The sequence below is a fragment of the Camellia sinensis genome, chromosome 15, assembly GCF_055761805.1.
Source record: "Camellia sinensis isolate YWXY chromosome 15, ASM5576180v1, whole genome shotgun sequence".
In the NCBI taxonomy this organism is placed as follows: domain Eukaryota; kingdom Viridiplantae; phylum Streptophyta; class Magnoliopsida; order Ericales; family Theaceae; genus Camellia; species Camellia sinensis.
Genome location: NC_138975.1, coordinates 25,951,104 through 25,968,173, shown reverse-complemented (window position 1 = coordinate 25,968,173; position 17,070 = coordinate 25,951,104). Strand labels below are relative to the sequence as shown.

At 40.3% G+C, this 17,070-nt stretch overlaps 1 protein-coding gene across 1 annotated transcript; it reads left to right on the top strand.

The window, feature by feature from the left end:
* The first annotated feature begins 272 nt into the window (after positions 1-272).
* On the top strand, positions 273-3,043 carry LOC114311928 (putative 2-oxoglutarate-dependent dioxygenase AOP1). Its single transcript, XM_028258094.2, has 3 exons — positions 273-745; positions 1,302-1,626; positions 2,538-3,043. Exons 1-3 carry the CDS (start codon positions 372-374, stop codon positions 2,778-2,780), a joined length of 942 nt encoding a protein of 313 aa, XP_028113895.2. The 5' UTR covers positions 273-371; the 3' UTR covers positions 2,781-3,043.
* Positions 3,044-17,070: the final 14,027 nt, after the last annotated feature.

Genomic DNA, 17,070 nt, shown 5'->3' with positions numbered 1-17,070 from the left:
GGACCAAAATGAAAAACAACAAATAGTTCGGAGGCCAAAGTGAAAGAATCTTCTTTTGTTTTTTTTAAGACCAAAGTGAAAAATGGTCATACTTTAAGGGTGAATGTGTAATTTATCTAAAAAAAGTATGTCATTTACAAAGAAAAATTATTTAAAAATAAAATGTACACATCAAATTCACTTTAAATACAATCCCCATAACAATTAAAAATAAAAAGAATAAACGAGATTCATTTTAAATATGACCTATATAATAATAAATTTGAATATGCGTTTAATTTTCTAAATATTTTATCTAGATGACCCAACTTTTCCACTATAAGAAACATGTCTCTCCATAGTTCACTAGGTGAGAGAGAAACTTAAAAATAATGGGCTCCCTTACACAGCACAAACTTCCTATTATAGACTTCACTAAAGAAAACTTGAAGCCTGGTACAAGTTCATGGCACAAGGCAAGCAAACAAGTCCTTTCTGCCCTGGAAGAGTATGGGTGTTTCGTAGCAGTGTATGATGAAGTTTCATTAGATCTTCATGACAAAGTTTTCAACAAGTTGGAGGAGCTGTTTGATCTCCCCACAGCTACCAAAATGCAAAACAAGTCCAGTAAACCTTTGTATGGCTATGTGGGTCAAATCCCAGTAGTCCCACTCTACGAAAGTATGGGGATTGATGATGCAAATACACTTGAAGGAATTCAAAACTTCAGCAAAGTCATGTGGCCTAATGGAAATGATGGTTTTAGGTATAATTCATTCTATTTTCTCATATTAATTTTGTGTATGACTTGATGATTAATGACATAAATATAGAAATCAATCACAAAATATTGTTTAGAAAAAAAAAGATCGGTTTTTGGAACTAGTTTCTGTGTGAGTAGTTTAGACAATCGTTAATAAACCCTAAATCTCAATATTAAACTAGAAACTCCAAACAATATTCTATAATCGATTCCTATGTGTAGTTGAAGTGTTTGATTTTTGAGTAATGCTAAACAAATAAATAAACAAACAAACAAAATTGGCACCACCACCACCACATCCTTTTAGTGACAGATTCTGTATTAAAAAAAAAAAAAAAATTATATTCATACAAAAAACACTACAAAAATAATGTGTAAATGCTTTTTTTGTAAATAAAGTTCTCTTTATGATCATTTTGTATTAAAATGAAAGATTCACATTAAATCACATTATTTTGTATAAAAATTATGTGTTAATATATCATTACTCATATTAATGTTAGAAAATCATTTTCCTCTCTTGATTTTTTGCCTTATTATGTTTATTCTTGGGCTTTAGTGAAGCAATGATACCATTTTCAAAGGCAATATCAGAGTTAGAACAAATGGCGGTGAAGATGGTGTTTGAGAGCTATGGAGTAGAGAAATACTATGAGCCTCACCTCAAGTCGGCCTCGTACCTATCTCGAGTAATGAAATACAGAAAGCCAGAGATGAATGAGAGTAATATGGGTTTTGTAGCTCACACTGATAAGAGCTTTATGTCTATAATTCATCAAAAACAACAAATTGATGGTTTGGAGGTTAAGGCCAAAGATGGAGAGTGGTTTCGTGTTGAGCTTTCTCCTTCATCCTTTGTAGTCATGGCTGGGGATGCAATCTTGGTGAGTAGTCACTATTATCTAGCTCACACACACACACACACACACATATGTGAAATAAAATTAATATTTCTCACTTTCATGATATTGAACTTTTAAATGAAAGACATTCATTGCCTGCTAGTAGCAAGAAAGATTAATTACATCAATCGTCCTCAAAATATATGATGTTTAACAATTTAATTTAATTTTTTTTTTGGTTCTTAAAATATGGTCTATTATATTTTAGTCTCTGGCATCAATGGCATTTAAAATCAATAACAGGAGGAGAGATATTTTCAAAATTTCACATAAAGTCTCAACAAAATCAAAATGACCAACTACATGGTTCCAAAAAAATATATATTTTGTTGCATTTTAGTCACCAAAAATTATGTGTTTTTGTGACCACAATTTGTGCCTTGTTTCATTTGGTCCCCTAATTTTGTTGCTTTTTTATAACAACTACTTTTTAAATGGATCTCAAAACACTCACAATGGTGTGGATCTCACCTCTTGTGATCCATTATGTGATTTGTTTATGTACAAGTGCTTTTTCTTTTAGAAAATTTTCAAATTATCCTTCTTCCTTATTGATTTTGAACAGCACTATATAGTATATTATGCACGCTAAAGCTTTAATATTAAAGTGTAACAAATCGTATACTTTGAAAATCAAAGTGAAAAATTAAAAGATTGAAAACTAAAGTGTAACAAATCACATATTTTACCCACCATTAGTGTAATTAATCCTACTATCTCATTGACTAAATTGTCAACCTGGAATTCGCATAAATTTTTCCTAGCTTTGCCAAATGTTTTGACATCCAGCCTAATTTGTTCTTTTCTCTCTAATCCATAATCCTTATTATTGTTTTGTGGTGGTTAATCTAAGATCCAAAGTAACAAATAGTTTTTTTTTTTTTTGGACCTAGGCATGGAGCAATAACAGGATTCACTCTCCTCATCATCGAGTCATGATGAACGGCGACAAAGACAGATACTCCCTTGCACAATTCTCATTCATGAAAGGGATGGTGAAAGCACCAGAGGAATTAGTTGATCATGACCACCCGTCGCAGTTTAAACCGTTTGATCATATTGAGTTTCTTGAATTCTACAGTAGACCGGAGAACAGAAGGCTGGAGAGTGCTATTAGAACCTACTGTGGCATTTGAGATATGTCTGTTGATCCGATAAAACTTAATCTGTCTTAGATTTCTGTATGTATTTGATAATTTTCATGGTTAGGTTTGTTAAGGTTATATTTGTAAAAATCAAGGATGTGTGGTCTTTATAGTCCTTTACCTTAAAATGTCATGTTATCTAATCTGTGTAATTAGGTTGTTATGTTTGGTACGCTAAAATGGACTGGAATAGAAAGTGTGCGTTGCTACTCAAAAGTCGGCTTGAAGTATATAATAAAAGCTCTCTTTGATTATATTGTCTTCTGCTTGAATTTTTTTTTTTGTTTTTTGGTTAACATTCTAGGAAGTTAGAGTTATTAGTTTGTTAGTAAAGTTAGTGTATAAAAGTATACCAATTAAAAGGGTTGTCATCCAGTGGCGGAGTCAGAAAATTAGGTTAGAGGGGATATTTATTAATTATAATTTTTTATTCAAAAAAATTCATGAGCAACATTAAGATAAAAATCATTTTATGAGATAAATTTAAATATAAAAAATTACATATTCATTATTAATAAGAACAAATCAAAATTCTATAATAGCGTGGAATAGTTTGGTGTTAGATGATGATGCAAGTTTGTAATTTTAGCACAAAAAATTATGGGTTAAAATTCCTAATTTAAAAAAATAAAAACACATCATTTATATCACAAATTATTATAAAATCTATTTAATTTTAATTTGACAGAAAAATATTAAAGAGATGACATTGCTTATAAATGATGTGTTTTAAATAAAAATTATTAAACAATCTTAGAGTACTATATGACGTTACTTACGTGATACTCAAAGCATATAAAATCACAAATTATGCTAAGAGGTATGTTAACTACTTGAAAGTAATGAGTTCATTACATCCAATCTATAATATTTTTCGCCACACTATTGATTTAAACTATTATATAAATAATATCACATAATGTTCTCAAAGTATCAAATAATTACTCTTTTTTTTTTTTTTTGAAACAGCAAAATAAACCTTTATTGATGATCAAACCATACCAGATGAAATTACATCAAAAAAGGAGAGGAAGGGGTTTGGAGAGGAACCAAACCCAAACAGGAAAGGAAAAAACAAAGAAGAGAACAAGCAGAACAAAGTAGAATAGTCAAAATGCAAACAAGGACCTGCACACAGCTCCTCACACACCATCAGAACACTTCTAGGGGCAGCAGCAAGAGATTCAGCAGACCATAACAACAGCCCAGAACAACATATGAATAGGCCTCAAGGTTGCCTAAAATTTACTCCCAAAGCAGTAGATGGTATGCCTCAAATTGTTCAGAAAATACAAGCAGAACCCAATAAAGAGATAGAGCCAGAGCATAGCTGAACTCCCTAAACACCATACAAGGAGCCCCGAACAACCCAAACAGCATAGAGATGAGCTCCAACAGATGAACTCCACTAGCACAAAGGTACCAACTGATGAATTCCAAGAAAAACCAGAAGTACACAGAACCAACAGGGAAGATCTAACCAACAGATGAACTCCACCAGCACAAAGACACCAACGGATGAACTCTAAGAAATTTTGCCCAAGGTCTTAAAATTTTTAAAATGCCAGTTGATTATCTATGTTATTCTATCATAACAATTTTCTTGTTCAGGTAGGAGATGGGAAAAGAATTATCTTCTGGAAGGATAGATGGTGCTCCAATAATTGCTTGAAAGATGAATTCTCCACTCTTTACAGATTAGTGATGGAGAAGGAGGTAACTTTGCGTTTAATGCATGATAGAAGGGTTGCAGCAGGGGATTGAAGCCTTCCTTTTAGAAGAAGGCTGTATGAGTGGGAAGAGAGAGAAGTCAGTAGACTCAAGGTGCTTTTGATGTTTGGCTTAAATTGTTGTGATAATCTGGAGGACAAACCAGTCTGGTTGGCTGCAGGCTCTTTTATGTTTTCTGTCTCATCTGTCTATAGGAGTGAAGTTGTCCCCCTTGGCCCCTCCCTTATTACTAGCAAGTTAGTTTGGAACAATCTCGCACCTCCAAAGGTCCAATTTTTCTGCTGGTTAGCATGGAAAAACAGAGTAAAGACAGTAGACTTTCTCCAGAAAATTGGAGTCCTTCAAGCTTCTTCACCAGCCCTTTATGCTTTCTGCAAAACTGTGACTGAGTCTAACTGCCATGTGCTGTTGCACTGCCAATTTTCTTGGAGGGTTTAGGATGCAATGTTGAATTGGTGGGAGGTGCAAGGAGCCCTTCCAGGATCTGTGGAAGTTGTTCTTCATTGGTGGGAAGGTGTGAAGCTTAGCAAGAAAGAAAAATTGCTTTGGAAACTCATTCCCTTAGCTGTCTTTTGGTCTCTGTGGAAGCTGCGAAATGAGTGTATTTTTCAGGCTGCTAACCCTTAGTTAGAGGACCTGTGTGAGTTGATTAAAATCCGAGTTGCATTGTGGTTGAACTAGAGATTCAAGGGCTTTCACTTTACTGTCCAGGATATGAAGATGATACCTTTCCACACACCAGAATAATTGTTGTTTGAAATAGGAGAGGGAGACCAGCTTTTAACATCCAGTTTATATTTGTTGCAAATGATCTGTCTCCACAAAGCATCTTTCTCTTTGGCAAATCTCCACCACCATTTTAATAACAAACAATCATTAACCAGCCTTATTCTTCTTATGCCCAGCCCCTCTTGTTTCACACTCTTTGCTAAATCATCCCATTTAACCAGGTAGATTGGATTTCTAAACCCCGACCCGCCCTAGAGAAAAGCAGCTTGCAGCTCCTCAAATTCTCTTGCAACTCCCACTGGCATTTTAAAAATTTCAAGAACTCTCTGTGTTCATCCCTTGGAAAGTCACTCCCTCAGCTGGCATGGCATAAAGAGGTTTTTGGTAGTGTAAATGTGAAGTTGAAGGAAGCTGAAGAGGAACTGCACTTTCTGGACTTAGCTGCTGAATCCAGAGATTTGGATGAGGCAGAAAGAGCTAGAAGTAGAATAGTCAGAGATCAGGTGTGAAGGCTTAGCAAAATGGTTGAATGGTTGTGGTTGCAAAAATCAAGACTCAATTGGAACTTGAAAGGAGATAGAAATACTAGATTTTTTCATGTGATTGCCAAGGGTAGCAAAGTAGAAATGCGATCTCTTCCATATCTGTCAGGGCTACTGTGTTGGAAGATCCTACTCAGATTAGGAAAGAAGTCTTTGACCACTTTAGAAAGCTGTACACAGAGGATTGGAGAGTTAGACCTAAGCTAGGTGGCCAATTTAAATTAGTCCAAGATTGTCCTGGTTTTGACAGGTTGGAAGCAGATTTTTCAGAGGAAGAAATTAGGGCTGCTGTGAAGGATTGTGATGGTAACAAGGCCCCTAGGCCAGATAGCTTTAACTTGGCTTATTTTCAAAAATTTTGGTTATTGATGAAAGCTGATTTACTGAAGTTTTTTAAGGAATTTCATAGGCATGGAAGGTTGGTGTTGGGTCTTAATAGCTCATTTATTTCACTAATCCCAAAGGTTGAAAATCCAGTGGGGCATGGAGACTATAGACCTATCAGCCTAATGGGTTCAATATACAAAGTCCTTACAAAAGTTTTGTCTAGTAAGCTAAAAAAAGTGCTTCCTCATATCATCAGTGATACTCAATCAGCCTTCATAGGTGGAAGAAACATTCTGGATGGTGTGCTAATTGCAAATGAGGCGGTTGATGGCTGGAGAAAAACCAAAAAGAGAGGTCTGATTATCAAGCTTGATTTTGAAAAGACTTTTGATTCTGTTAATTGGTGTTTCTTATCATCCATGCTCTTCAGTTTTGGGTTTGGTACAAAATGGATTAGATGGATAAAAGAATGTGTTACTACAGTATGAAATAATTATTTGTTGTGAACAATATAATAAATTGTTATCCATAGAACATGTTAAGAAAAAAAAGAAGAAAATACATTTTATACATGACAATAACAAAAAAAAAAAAAATTTGCAAAACTGAGGGGGGGGGCACGTGAGCCCCCCTCGGCCTATGCTACCTCCGCCCTTGCTGCCACTGGACCATCAGTTTGAACCTTTGATCTTTCCACACTGCATTCTAAGGTGCAGTTACACACCAACTTGCCACAAGGGCGTTGGCGACTCAATTTGAATCTACTTTTGATTCGCATATCCAAAAGAAACTTATGTTAAGAATTTGTAACACATAGTACAAATGAAACACAAAAACTAAGTGCACACAAAAAATATAAGATTTACGTGATTCATTTTAAAATTAAGATTATATTCATGATCACTACAATTTCTCTATGATACTAGCATTTTTTTAGGCTCTGTTTGAATCATGGAATTGGGTAGAAAATTGGAAAAGAAAAAAGAAAAAATGTGAGGCAAATGTGAATGAACTTGTATCGCCCCCCAAAATAATTATAATAATTCATCTATAAATAATTAATACCAGATGACATAAATAAAATAATAGTTTTTCATTAATCAGAGTTAATTTACAAAAGTGACACATGCAATATACATTCATAAGCTCTACCTTGAATCTATGGCATGTGATACCAACTTAATGATCAACAAAATAAATGCCCTACATGCTTACATCTTTCCAAGATTATGCTTTATTACAACAAAAGAGAGTGTCTTAAGCTCCATACATATAAAGCCTTAGGCTTATACAAATATTAAATACAAAACAACAAAATAGAGTCTTCAGCTTCGAAGTCCTCCCAAACTAAGTTATCGGAGGAGGCATGTCATCAGCACCTGAAAATGTTTTTCCAAGTAGGGTGAGTCAAAACCCAGTAGAAATAATCTAACATAATATATGAATATTAATAAAGATATAAGTATGATGCGCATGTTCAATGCCCGAATGACAAATCCCTTTACAACTTTCTCCAAAACCATGTTATGTCAAACTTACATCTCAATCCATTAGTTATACTGTGACGACCCAAACTTGCTAATTATGATTTTAATTAATTAATTATGTGTTAATTCTAACTGAACTAAGTGCCTAGTAATTTAATTTGTGCATATCTGTCCAAATTGGAAAAATTACATGTTAAGGTTACAACTTTGAAACTGAAATCGACAATCTTATTGGATACACAAATTGAAATTGAGTACATGGATGGGCTTATGAGAATTTTTAGAGCCATTTAGAAAATTTAATTGAAAATTGATTCAGTTTACTGAAATTGTCTGTGATTGAATTGAACCTTAATTGGAACTATTAATTGTGTTCCTACATGTTAATTATGTGATTAAGTGTTTTTGATTGTTATGAGATTTATTGACTTTGAATAGATAAGTTAGAATGAAAATTAAACCTGTCCGATCTTCTAATTTTAACAAGTTAGAATTAAATAATTGGATAGGAATTAGAGCCTAATTCATCTTAATATAATTTAACTTAGTGTAGTTAAGATTATAAGATGATGAGATTAATTTAATTTGAGTCAAGTTGATTTTAATTAATTTATTTAGTTTAATTAATTTGAGTTTAATGCATTTTACTCATCAAAAGAATATAGAAGATAGAACTAGTGAATATTGTTGGGTAGTCTTACATTATACACGTAGAGAGTGCTGGAAAATTTATAAAGAGGTAGTTGTGAATTGAAATAGACTCCATTTTGAATGAAAGGGTGTAACCAAAGGGTTAGCACTTGGAAACATGCCGATTTCCTTTGCCGGAATTACGTCTTGAACGGACTTGACAACACATTATACAACGTCTACAGTCCAATCAAGACAGCAAAGGAACTTTGGAAATCGTTGGAGAAAAAGTACAAAACGGAAGATGCCGGCTCAAAGAAATTTGTGGTTGGCAGATTCTTGAATTTTGTAATGGTTGATTCAAAAACTATGATCAGCCAAGCTCAAGATTTCCAACTCATTCTGCATGACATTCACACAGAAGGCATGTCTCCTAGTGAATCCTTCCAAGTTGCAGCCTTAATTGAAAAATTACTGTAGACACCCCATTTTTGGCCGACCTTAAGACTCAAACGTCACCGAATGAGCGCTTGGTGATGGTGCATTTTGTGCTCGTTCAGAGGTTTCAGAGTTTCGGCTGCGAGCCTTGCCTCCGGACTTTCGGACTCTTTCATGCTTTGCCTCGGTTTGCGAACCAGGCTCTGTTTTCTCTGTTTTCTCTTCCCGAAGGAAGGGAGAGGTCTCGTAGATCATCTCTCAGTGGCCGTAGGCTACGTTTCGTGGTCGTAGGCCATTTTGCCCGTTTGGAGTCCGATTTCCGATTTTTCGGAGCCGTTGGCCGTGTGCCTCGGTTCGGGACCGCTTAACCACCTCCGTTTGCTCCGATTTTTGGCATGCATCTTATTTGCTCCCTTTTGAGGGACACTGTGGCTCGAGAGACCAACTTCTTGGTCGAACACCACTTCCGGTGCCTAACAGTCAGTTTTCGGGGCCTCGGGCTGCGCGTTTCGGCCCCCGAACCTTCATTTTGCATCGGTTTGGGTTCATTTTTGGCAGGGACCTCTGTTTCATTGTTAAGAAGGTCGTAGAAGGGTGGGAGGCCAGTAATTGTTCTGGCAACCAGTTTTATTCCTCCATCGCCCTCCGTCGCCCGTTTTTCTCACTTGAAAGCCAATGTTGACCACCCTAAGGCCACTTTTTCTTGCCCCAAACCACATATTTGTGTTGTACACACCTGGGAGGCCACCAATATCATATGGCCGGCCAGTAATTGTGTGTGACCCTTTTGAGCCCCTCCTAAAAGTGGCATTTTCTCTCTCCTGGTTTACTTCGTCCAGTTTTTGACCACATGGTTGTGTTGTGCACACATGGGAGGCCACCAATCTGGGGTGGCCGGCCACTAATACCTCTTGACCCTTTTGACCCTTGGCCGGCCGGCCATGGGAAGGGCCGGCCGACCACCTGCAACTTCAATAACCGGCCGTCCATGATCCCCTCTCCAGGTACATTACAAATATGCATTTTATTTCCCCCCAGATTGTGTATCCGGGGGGGCCAACTTTTGGGGGGAAACTTGAATTCATTTCCCCCCCTTTTTTCCCACACTTTTGCCTATATAGCAGGCCCCCCAGCTGTGTTTTGAGGGTTACAAAATTTGCTTGAAGCCTCTTGCATTGTATCTCTCTTTCTCTACACTCCAACCCTCAAAAACTCCCAAACCCTACACCATTTCTACACCACCACCTAGCACCATACCACCACCATCCATTCCAACACTTGGAGCTGGTTTTCCAGAGCTTAGGAGCACCTTTCCTCAAGCCAAGAGTTGCTGAAGCTTGGTCTACAAGGGTGAGTCTTCATTCTCTCTCTTTTGTGCTTTATTTTGTTCTATATCTAAGCCATACATGCTTACATTTTTGGGCTCCGACCCTAACTGAAAATAGAATTATTTTGAGCTCCTTTTCATGTTTGTTTGAGGGCCTCTCCCTGTTTGAGGCTTCCTTTTTACACTTGCTTCTTTACCTCTCTTGTATGCCTCTTTCTTGCATAGTATTTTAGGCTCATTTTTAAATTGTTTTGAGCTTGGTTATAAACTGTAAAGTGGCTTATTTTGAGCCCTTATTCAACATTGTTGAAGGGCTCTTCACTGTTTGAGGCTTCCTTTTGTCACTTGCCTCTTTATCCCTCTTTTGGCCTTATTTTTACATGTTTTGTTAGCCCCTTGTGCTTGTATTTTTGGGCTCTGGTCCGAACTGTAAATAGCCTTATTTTGACCCCCTATTCATGTTTGATCAAGGGTCTTTTTCTGTTTGAAGCTCCCTTTTTTCTCTTTGTGTTTAAACCTCTTTTTAGGCCTTATTTTGCATAGTATTTTAAGCTTGCATGTGCACTGTTTTGGGTTTGGCCACTAACTGTAAAACACCATATTTTGGGCCCCTCTTCAACTTTGTTGAAGGACCCTCCTCTGTTTGAGGCCAGAAACCATCACTTGCTTCTTTGTCTTCCTTTTGGCCCATTTCTTGCACAATGTTTTAGGTCTGTTTGTGTTTAGATCCGTGGCTTATTGTAAACTGTAAAGTACTTCATTTTGAGCCCCTCTTCAACTTTGTTGAAGGGCTCTTGGCCATTTAGGGCCAAAAGCTGCTACTTGCTTCAATATCTCTCTTTTGGGGCCATTCTTGCATGATAGATTAGCCCTATTTGCATTCATTTTTGGGACTTGTTATAAACTGGAAATATGCATGTTTTGGGACTGTCTCGCTTCTATCTTCATGCTTCGTGTTCAAATAATGCATGCTTTGTATAGCCATAGGGCATTCCATGTACCTAATTTCATGTTTCGGGTCTCATTCCATGCATCGGGTGCCATGTTTCCATGTTTTGGAATCATTTTGCACCAAATTTCAGTGCTGAAACTTGCATGTTTGTATGTCATATTTCGTGCCTTGCCATGCCTTGTTAGAGTGGCATTTGTGCCTTAGGTTCGGTCCTCGGTTTGCGTGCATGTGTGCACGCATTTCGAGTGTCTCATTTTTCATCTTATGGCGTCTTATGTGAGTGTGGCTGAGGTCCACTCATGTTGGTGTAAGTCCATTATGCATTGTGTATGCCATTTCATTTCATAGCATTACGTATGCTAGGTTGTATGTTAGCGCATTGTGTATGCCATGTTATCTCGTGCATCGTGTATGCCATTTCATAGCATTGTGTATGTTAGGTTGTATCTTAGTTGCATTTCATGCATATCATGCATATTGCATCGTGCTTGGGATAGGAGTTAGCCCGAGCACGGGAAACGAGGGACGTTTCGTACTTCGAGTGATGGAATGTGTCTCATTTCCCTGTCACCGACACTCCGGATTATCCATGATGAAGTTTAGGTCTTGTTATGTTCATATGTGCATTCATTTCATATTGAGTCGTGCAATTCGACTCCTCCGTCATCATGCATCGATATGCATGATTGGTGGCACGAGGATCAAGGACTACACTCCCTGAAGGGTAGTCGTGCATATATATGTGAAAATACTTTGCCATGCCCCTTTCTTGCTCTCTGTTACAGCAAATCAAAAGTCAGCAGCCTTCCGGAGCTTGGCACGCATCCCAAGAACAATTGCAAACAGAGGCAAACTAGGGCATCGCAGTGGATTTTCGCGCAAAGCAACCCGGACATGCATCATTCATCATCCGAAGCAGCGTTGAGGCAGTCCCTAGCTTGCATGCTAGTTTATAGCTTACCTAGTTTAATTTGTTAATTAATTAGGATTTTGTAATTATTTGGACTGTAATATTTATTTGGGACTGTATTATTCTTTCGGACCCTCTGCGCGAGGGCAATGTTGTAATAAGTGTGCGTGTGCGTGATGTATGTCTTGCAACCCCACGTCTTTCTCCCCTTTATTTACCTGCTTATGATGGTTAGATTAGGGCATGTTTCAATTAGCATACAGTATGATAGCATGTTTGCATTCATTCATCTGTTTTGCATGCACCGGGCTCGGCGCATTATACTAACTGCATTGAATCTTCAATTCCAAGTTGAATACATGTTAGTTGTAGCATTTCATATGCCATGTCTAGAATAGCCGAGCCTGCTATAGTTGCACTTTTGCATGTGTTGCATTAGGCATTTCTGTATAATTAGGATCATGCATGGATTTCTAATTAGTTTCTGTTTTGGCTCGGAGTACTAGGTAAGTTTTATGCTTTAGCATCCTTGCATGCATGTGAGTGACTGCCATGATAGCATGCTTACCATGAGGCTAATTGCTTATGTGATATAACTGCCTGAATGCCTGTGGGTGAAGGTTGGGTTATTTGGATTGGAACAATTCACTCACTGTGTGTTTTAAGCCCACTAGATAGTGGCAAAATCATGTTTTCTAAGCCCACCCGAGGGTGGCAAATCCACGTCTTAGCCTACTTGCGGGTAGCACCATCAAACCATTTTCAAATAAACAAACATGAAATGTTTTGTTCCAATTCAGGCGATCCAGTCTATACTTGTATGCTGTGCGCATCACATAGTAAATCTAGGCTAATAACCAGAATAAGAACGCATAATGTTTTCAAAAATAGATATCATGGTTAGTAGAGGCTGATCTTTGATCGGGCGAGCGGGGGTGCTCACGAAGTGACCTTCCCCAATCGTACCCAAGTTCCCAAGCCGAGGCAACTTTGGTGATGACGGACACGTGGCCTTAGGCAAACGAGTCAGGGTTTCCTAAATTTTTCCAAAATAAAATATTTAGGTGGCAACTCTGTATCTAGCAAAGCTGTCCATGTTTGACACTTCTTTCAAAATCTGTTTTCTCAAAACGATTTGCCAGATTTGGACTCTTTGGTTCAGATTTAGAACCGTGACAATTTTAGAGTCCTGAACTGTAGTGAGCCCAATATCGAACGGAACAGGGGACTCGTTCCTCCCGGGGCGTTCGGGGACGTCTACAGTTTCTGGCGACTCTGCTGGGGAGTTAGAGAACTTGACTCGAACTCATGATATCTTGTTTTGATTACACTTATGTGTTTCTTTGCATTGCATTTGCATTGGTGCGCCTAGGACACCGTGTTTGCCATCTGCTATTCCTGAACGGTTTGCCGGAGGCTTGTCTTGTCAAGGCATGACCATAAGGCTGACCGGTTATGGACTCTGCCAGTATGGGAACACAAACCCCGGTTTTACCGGGGCACCCTTTTTGACCATTCGACCTAGTGCATATTCGGATCCATAGTGACCATTCCAAACTAGGACAGGTTGCTTACCTGTTTATAGGTTGTTTGAAACCGCTGCGTGCGTAGTGAAACCCTAGCTCCTGACAAAATAAGACAGGGAAACCCTACCCCAACATAGGGGTGTTTTGGCTCTCACTTATCTGTTATGTGCTGTAAGAGTGTGTCTCTACAGGGGTTGCATGTATCAGTTTGCGAGTTTGGGGCATCAGGCCTACGGGCATCAGTCAGTGTTTGAGAATCAGTTATCTGCGGGTATCAGATTCAATCTTTGGGGACAGTGATTCAGGAATAATGATCAGTGATTGAGGACAACTTGTGTTCAGCTTACCGACTGTGTGTTGTTATGCCCGGCTGTGTGTTGTGCATTTACTTTAAGCTGTTATGCTGTCCGTTTATCTGTTTATTTATTTCCTTATTACTTTATTTATCTTTTTACTAGGGGCAGTTTTAGCACAATTGCTTCCAACCCAGTAGATATTCCCCAAGCACTTTGGACAAGAAGTCGTCGGCTCAATCGATCTGAGGATTTGGTTGACGGATAGCCAGTGTTTCATTCTCTACCCCCAGTTGTCAGAAGAAGGCCAAGAAGATGCAGTGTGTCTGAGCAGAGGTTACCAGAACAGTGGTCTACCCTAGCAGTGAGCAGTCGGGCTGAGGTTTTAGTTTCTGCCATAGAAATACACATACCAGTCAGTCAGCAAGATCAGCAGAGTGTAGCCGGAATGGAGGAAATGATGCGTAAGCTCCAAGAGAGTATGAAACAAATGCAGGAGGACGCTGCCCGCCAAGCAGAGTTCTCTAAACAGCAGGCCACAGTCATGGCTCAGCAGGTTGAGCTAATCGCTAGACTGCAACAGCAAAATGCAGCATCTGCCTCACATCAAGTTCCTCCTCCACCAGGGGTCCCGTTACCCGAGCAAGCACCTACTGTCCAGAATACCCTGCCAAACACCCAGAATACCTTACCCAATGTCCAGAACATCCAAGAGGACACAAACCTTCTAACGGGGCCAGCACCGCCCCCGCTTCCGCCTCAACTGTCCAAGACCCATACGCTCAACCACCCGGACTCTCCCTTCGAGTTCGAAATAGACCATACAGCTCTGAAACTGAGCAAGCTCGAGAAGCTTTTCAAGAAATCACAAGGAGTAAAGGCTATTCCGGATATTGAGGACAGATATACCGATGTGGCCGTAACGTTGCCAGATAGATTCAAGATGCCACAGATTGATTGTTTCGACGGATCCGGGGATCCCATGGTCCACCTCCGGTTATTCTCAGATATACTGTGGCCAATGGGCCTAACCCGACCACAAAAGATTTCGCTGTTCGGCCGAACCCTGTTGGGTGTGGCCGCTATCTGGTATGCGAAGTTGAAAGATGAGGTAAAAAGAAGTTGGGATGAAATGGTCGAGGCCTTTGTCGCACAGTACTCGTACAATACCCAGATCGAGATTACAACTCGTGATCTCGAAACAACGAGGCAGGAGCCCAAAGAAACTTTCTCAGATTTCGTAACTCGGTGGAGGGCGAAGGCATCGATGATGACTTTGAGGCCCGCTGATAAGGACCAAGTCAGGATGATTGTGCGCAATCTCCAACCAAAATTGATGCAGAAGATGATTGTACTCCCCTTCCCCACCTTTTCGGATCTACATGAGATGGGGGTACAAATCGAGGATGCGATGAAGCAAGGTCTGATTGACCAGGACAGGGAGCAATCCTAGAGAACATTTAACCGCAACAATAACGCAAGCCCGAGTGGCGCTGCAACCGCAAGAGCTTCGGAGGTCAGCATGGTCGCCACCATTCCCCTCCCCTTCCAAGGCCCACGGTAGCCACACCCTTCTCCGGTGCATCCGGAAGTAATACCCAAACCACTAAATACCAGCCAAGAGGTCAAAGAACCTTCACCCTACTGTACATGCCTTTGTCTAAGGCTCTGGGGGTCTTAATCAAAAAGGGGCATCTAAAACCCCTAGAGCCGAGGCCATTACCAAATCCACTTTCACCCTCTCACAACCCAGCCAAGTACTGTGCATATCACCAGCAGCACGGTCATGATACTGACCAATGTTTCAGGCTGCGTCACGAGATTCAAGACCTCGTTGACAAAAATGTGATTCTACCTCCAGAGAAACCTAACGTCACAACCAATCCACTCCCTACACATAACCAAGCTCCACCTCCCAAAAGAGTCAATCTTATCCAGACTGGGGTCGTGTCTTACGATCCTAGTATCTATATCACCCCATCCCACCGACCCAAGCCGGAGGTGCTCCTTCCTGACTGCACCGACTCTTTGTGCATGTTGGACATCTCCACAACCCAACCAGAGCCGACGGTGGTGACCATCGAAGACGGGGCAAGACAGACTTCAGAAAAAAATAGAATTGTTGAGTCGGGGATTGAACAGAGTTTTGCTGGGGAAGTCTATGATCCGAGTGAGTACATCTTGTCAACATGCCATATTGGACTGGGTTTAGAATTGCCAGAGAAGGAAGAGCTGTGTGTGATCCAGGGGGACGGATTTGAGCAAAGGGCAAATGATTTGACGGCTGTGGAGGAGGACTTTGCCAACCTTCAATTTTTCGATGACCAAGAATTAGGGGGCGCGACAGTCAACTAGTTTGATTATGAGGAATCGGCGAAGGCCACTGGATGGCTGGATGATCAACCAGATGTGGTGGAAGAATCCCAACCAGAACAGGGCCCGGCAGGGGCGAGAGTATCAACTGTGGCCGGAAGGGCCGGAAGTCAGGTTACATTGCCGGAGAGCGCCGGTACGAAGAATTTCGCTCGGGATTTGAGCATTGTGGATGCACAGAAAGTTGAACAACAAACCACACTGACACAGGCGGAACAAGAAAAGTTTTGGGATTCCGAGAGAATCAGAAAGGCAAAAGCCCATGAAGGGGCCGAGGATGCTGTGCGCACAAAGACAGAAGATGTTGCGGGCATGCGGGCAGAAGGTATCGCGAGTACGAACATACCGGGACCGGACAGGTGTCTGTCGGCCGCCGACGGAATGTTGTGGGAAGACGATGATTTATGTCTTGCCCACACAGATGAGGATTGGGGAGGTAACCAGCCAGATGACACCTGGTACCTCAATGAGGTTGATCACATGACAAGAAGCGGGCGGTACTTCAAGCCCCCGCACCTAGACCAACCCGAGGCATCTGGGAAGGACAAAGAAGCCGAGAGACAGAAAGAGAAGCAGATCGAAGAGGAAGCTGTACTGAAATAGCTGAAGAAGATACAAGCAGACATCTCCATCTGGGGACTGCTTATGGCGTTGCAAGTACACAGACAGGCTGTCTTATCTGCCATGGACAAAGCCAAACTCTCTATAGATACTACACCAGAACAGCTGGTTGGGCTGGTTTTTCCGGGAGGAGGTTCCCCGGCATTAACCTTTTCAGACAAAGAACTACCGCCCGAGGGCACAAATCACAACAAACCCCTCTACGTTTCCGTGGAATGTAGAGACAAGTGGATACCGGTAGTGCTTGTTGATACCGGGTTCGCCATCAATGTCTGCCCAGCCAGAACAGCGTATGCAATCGGGTTGAAACCCGCGGACTTCGTGCCGACTACTCAGGTGATCAGAGCATATGATAATACTAGCAGGGAAGTGATGAGGACTGTCAAAATTCAGAC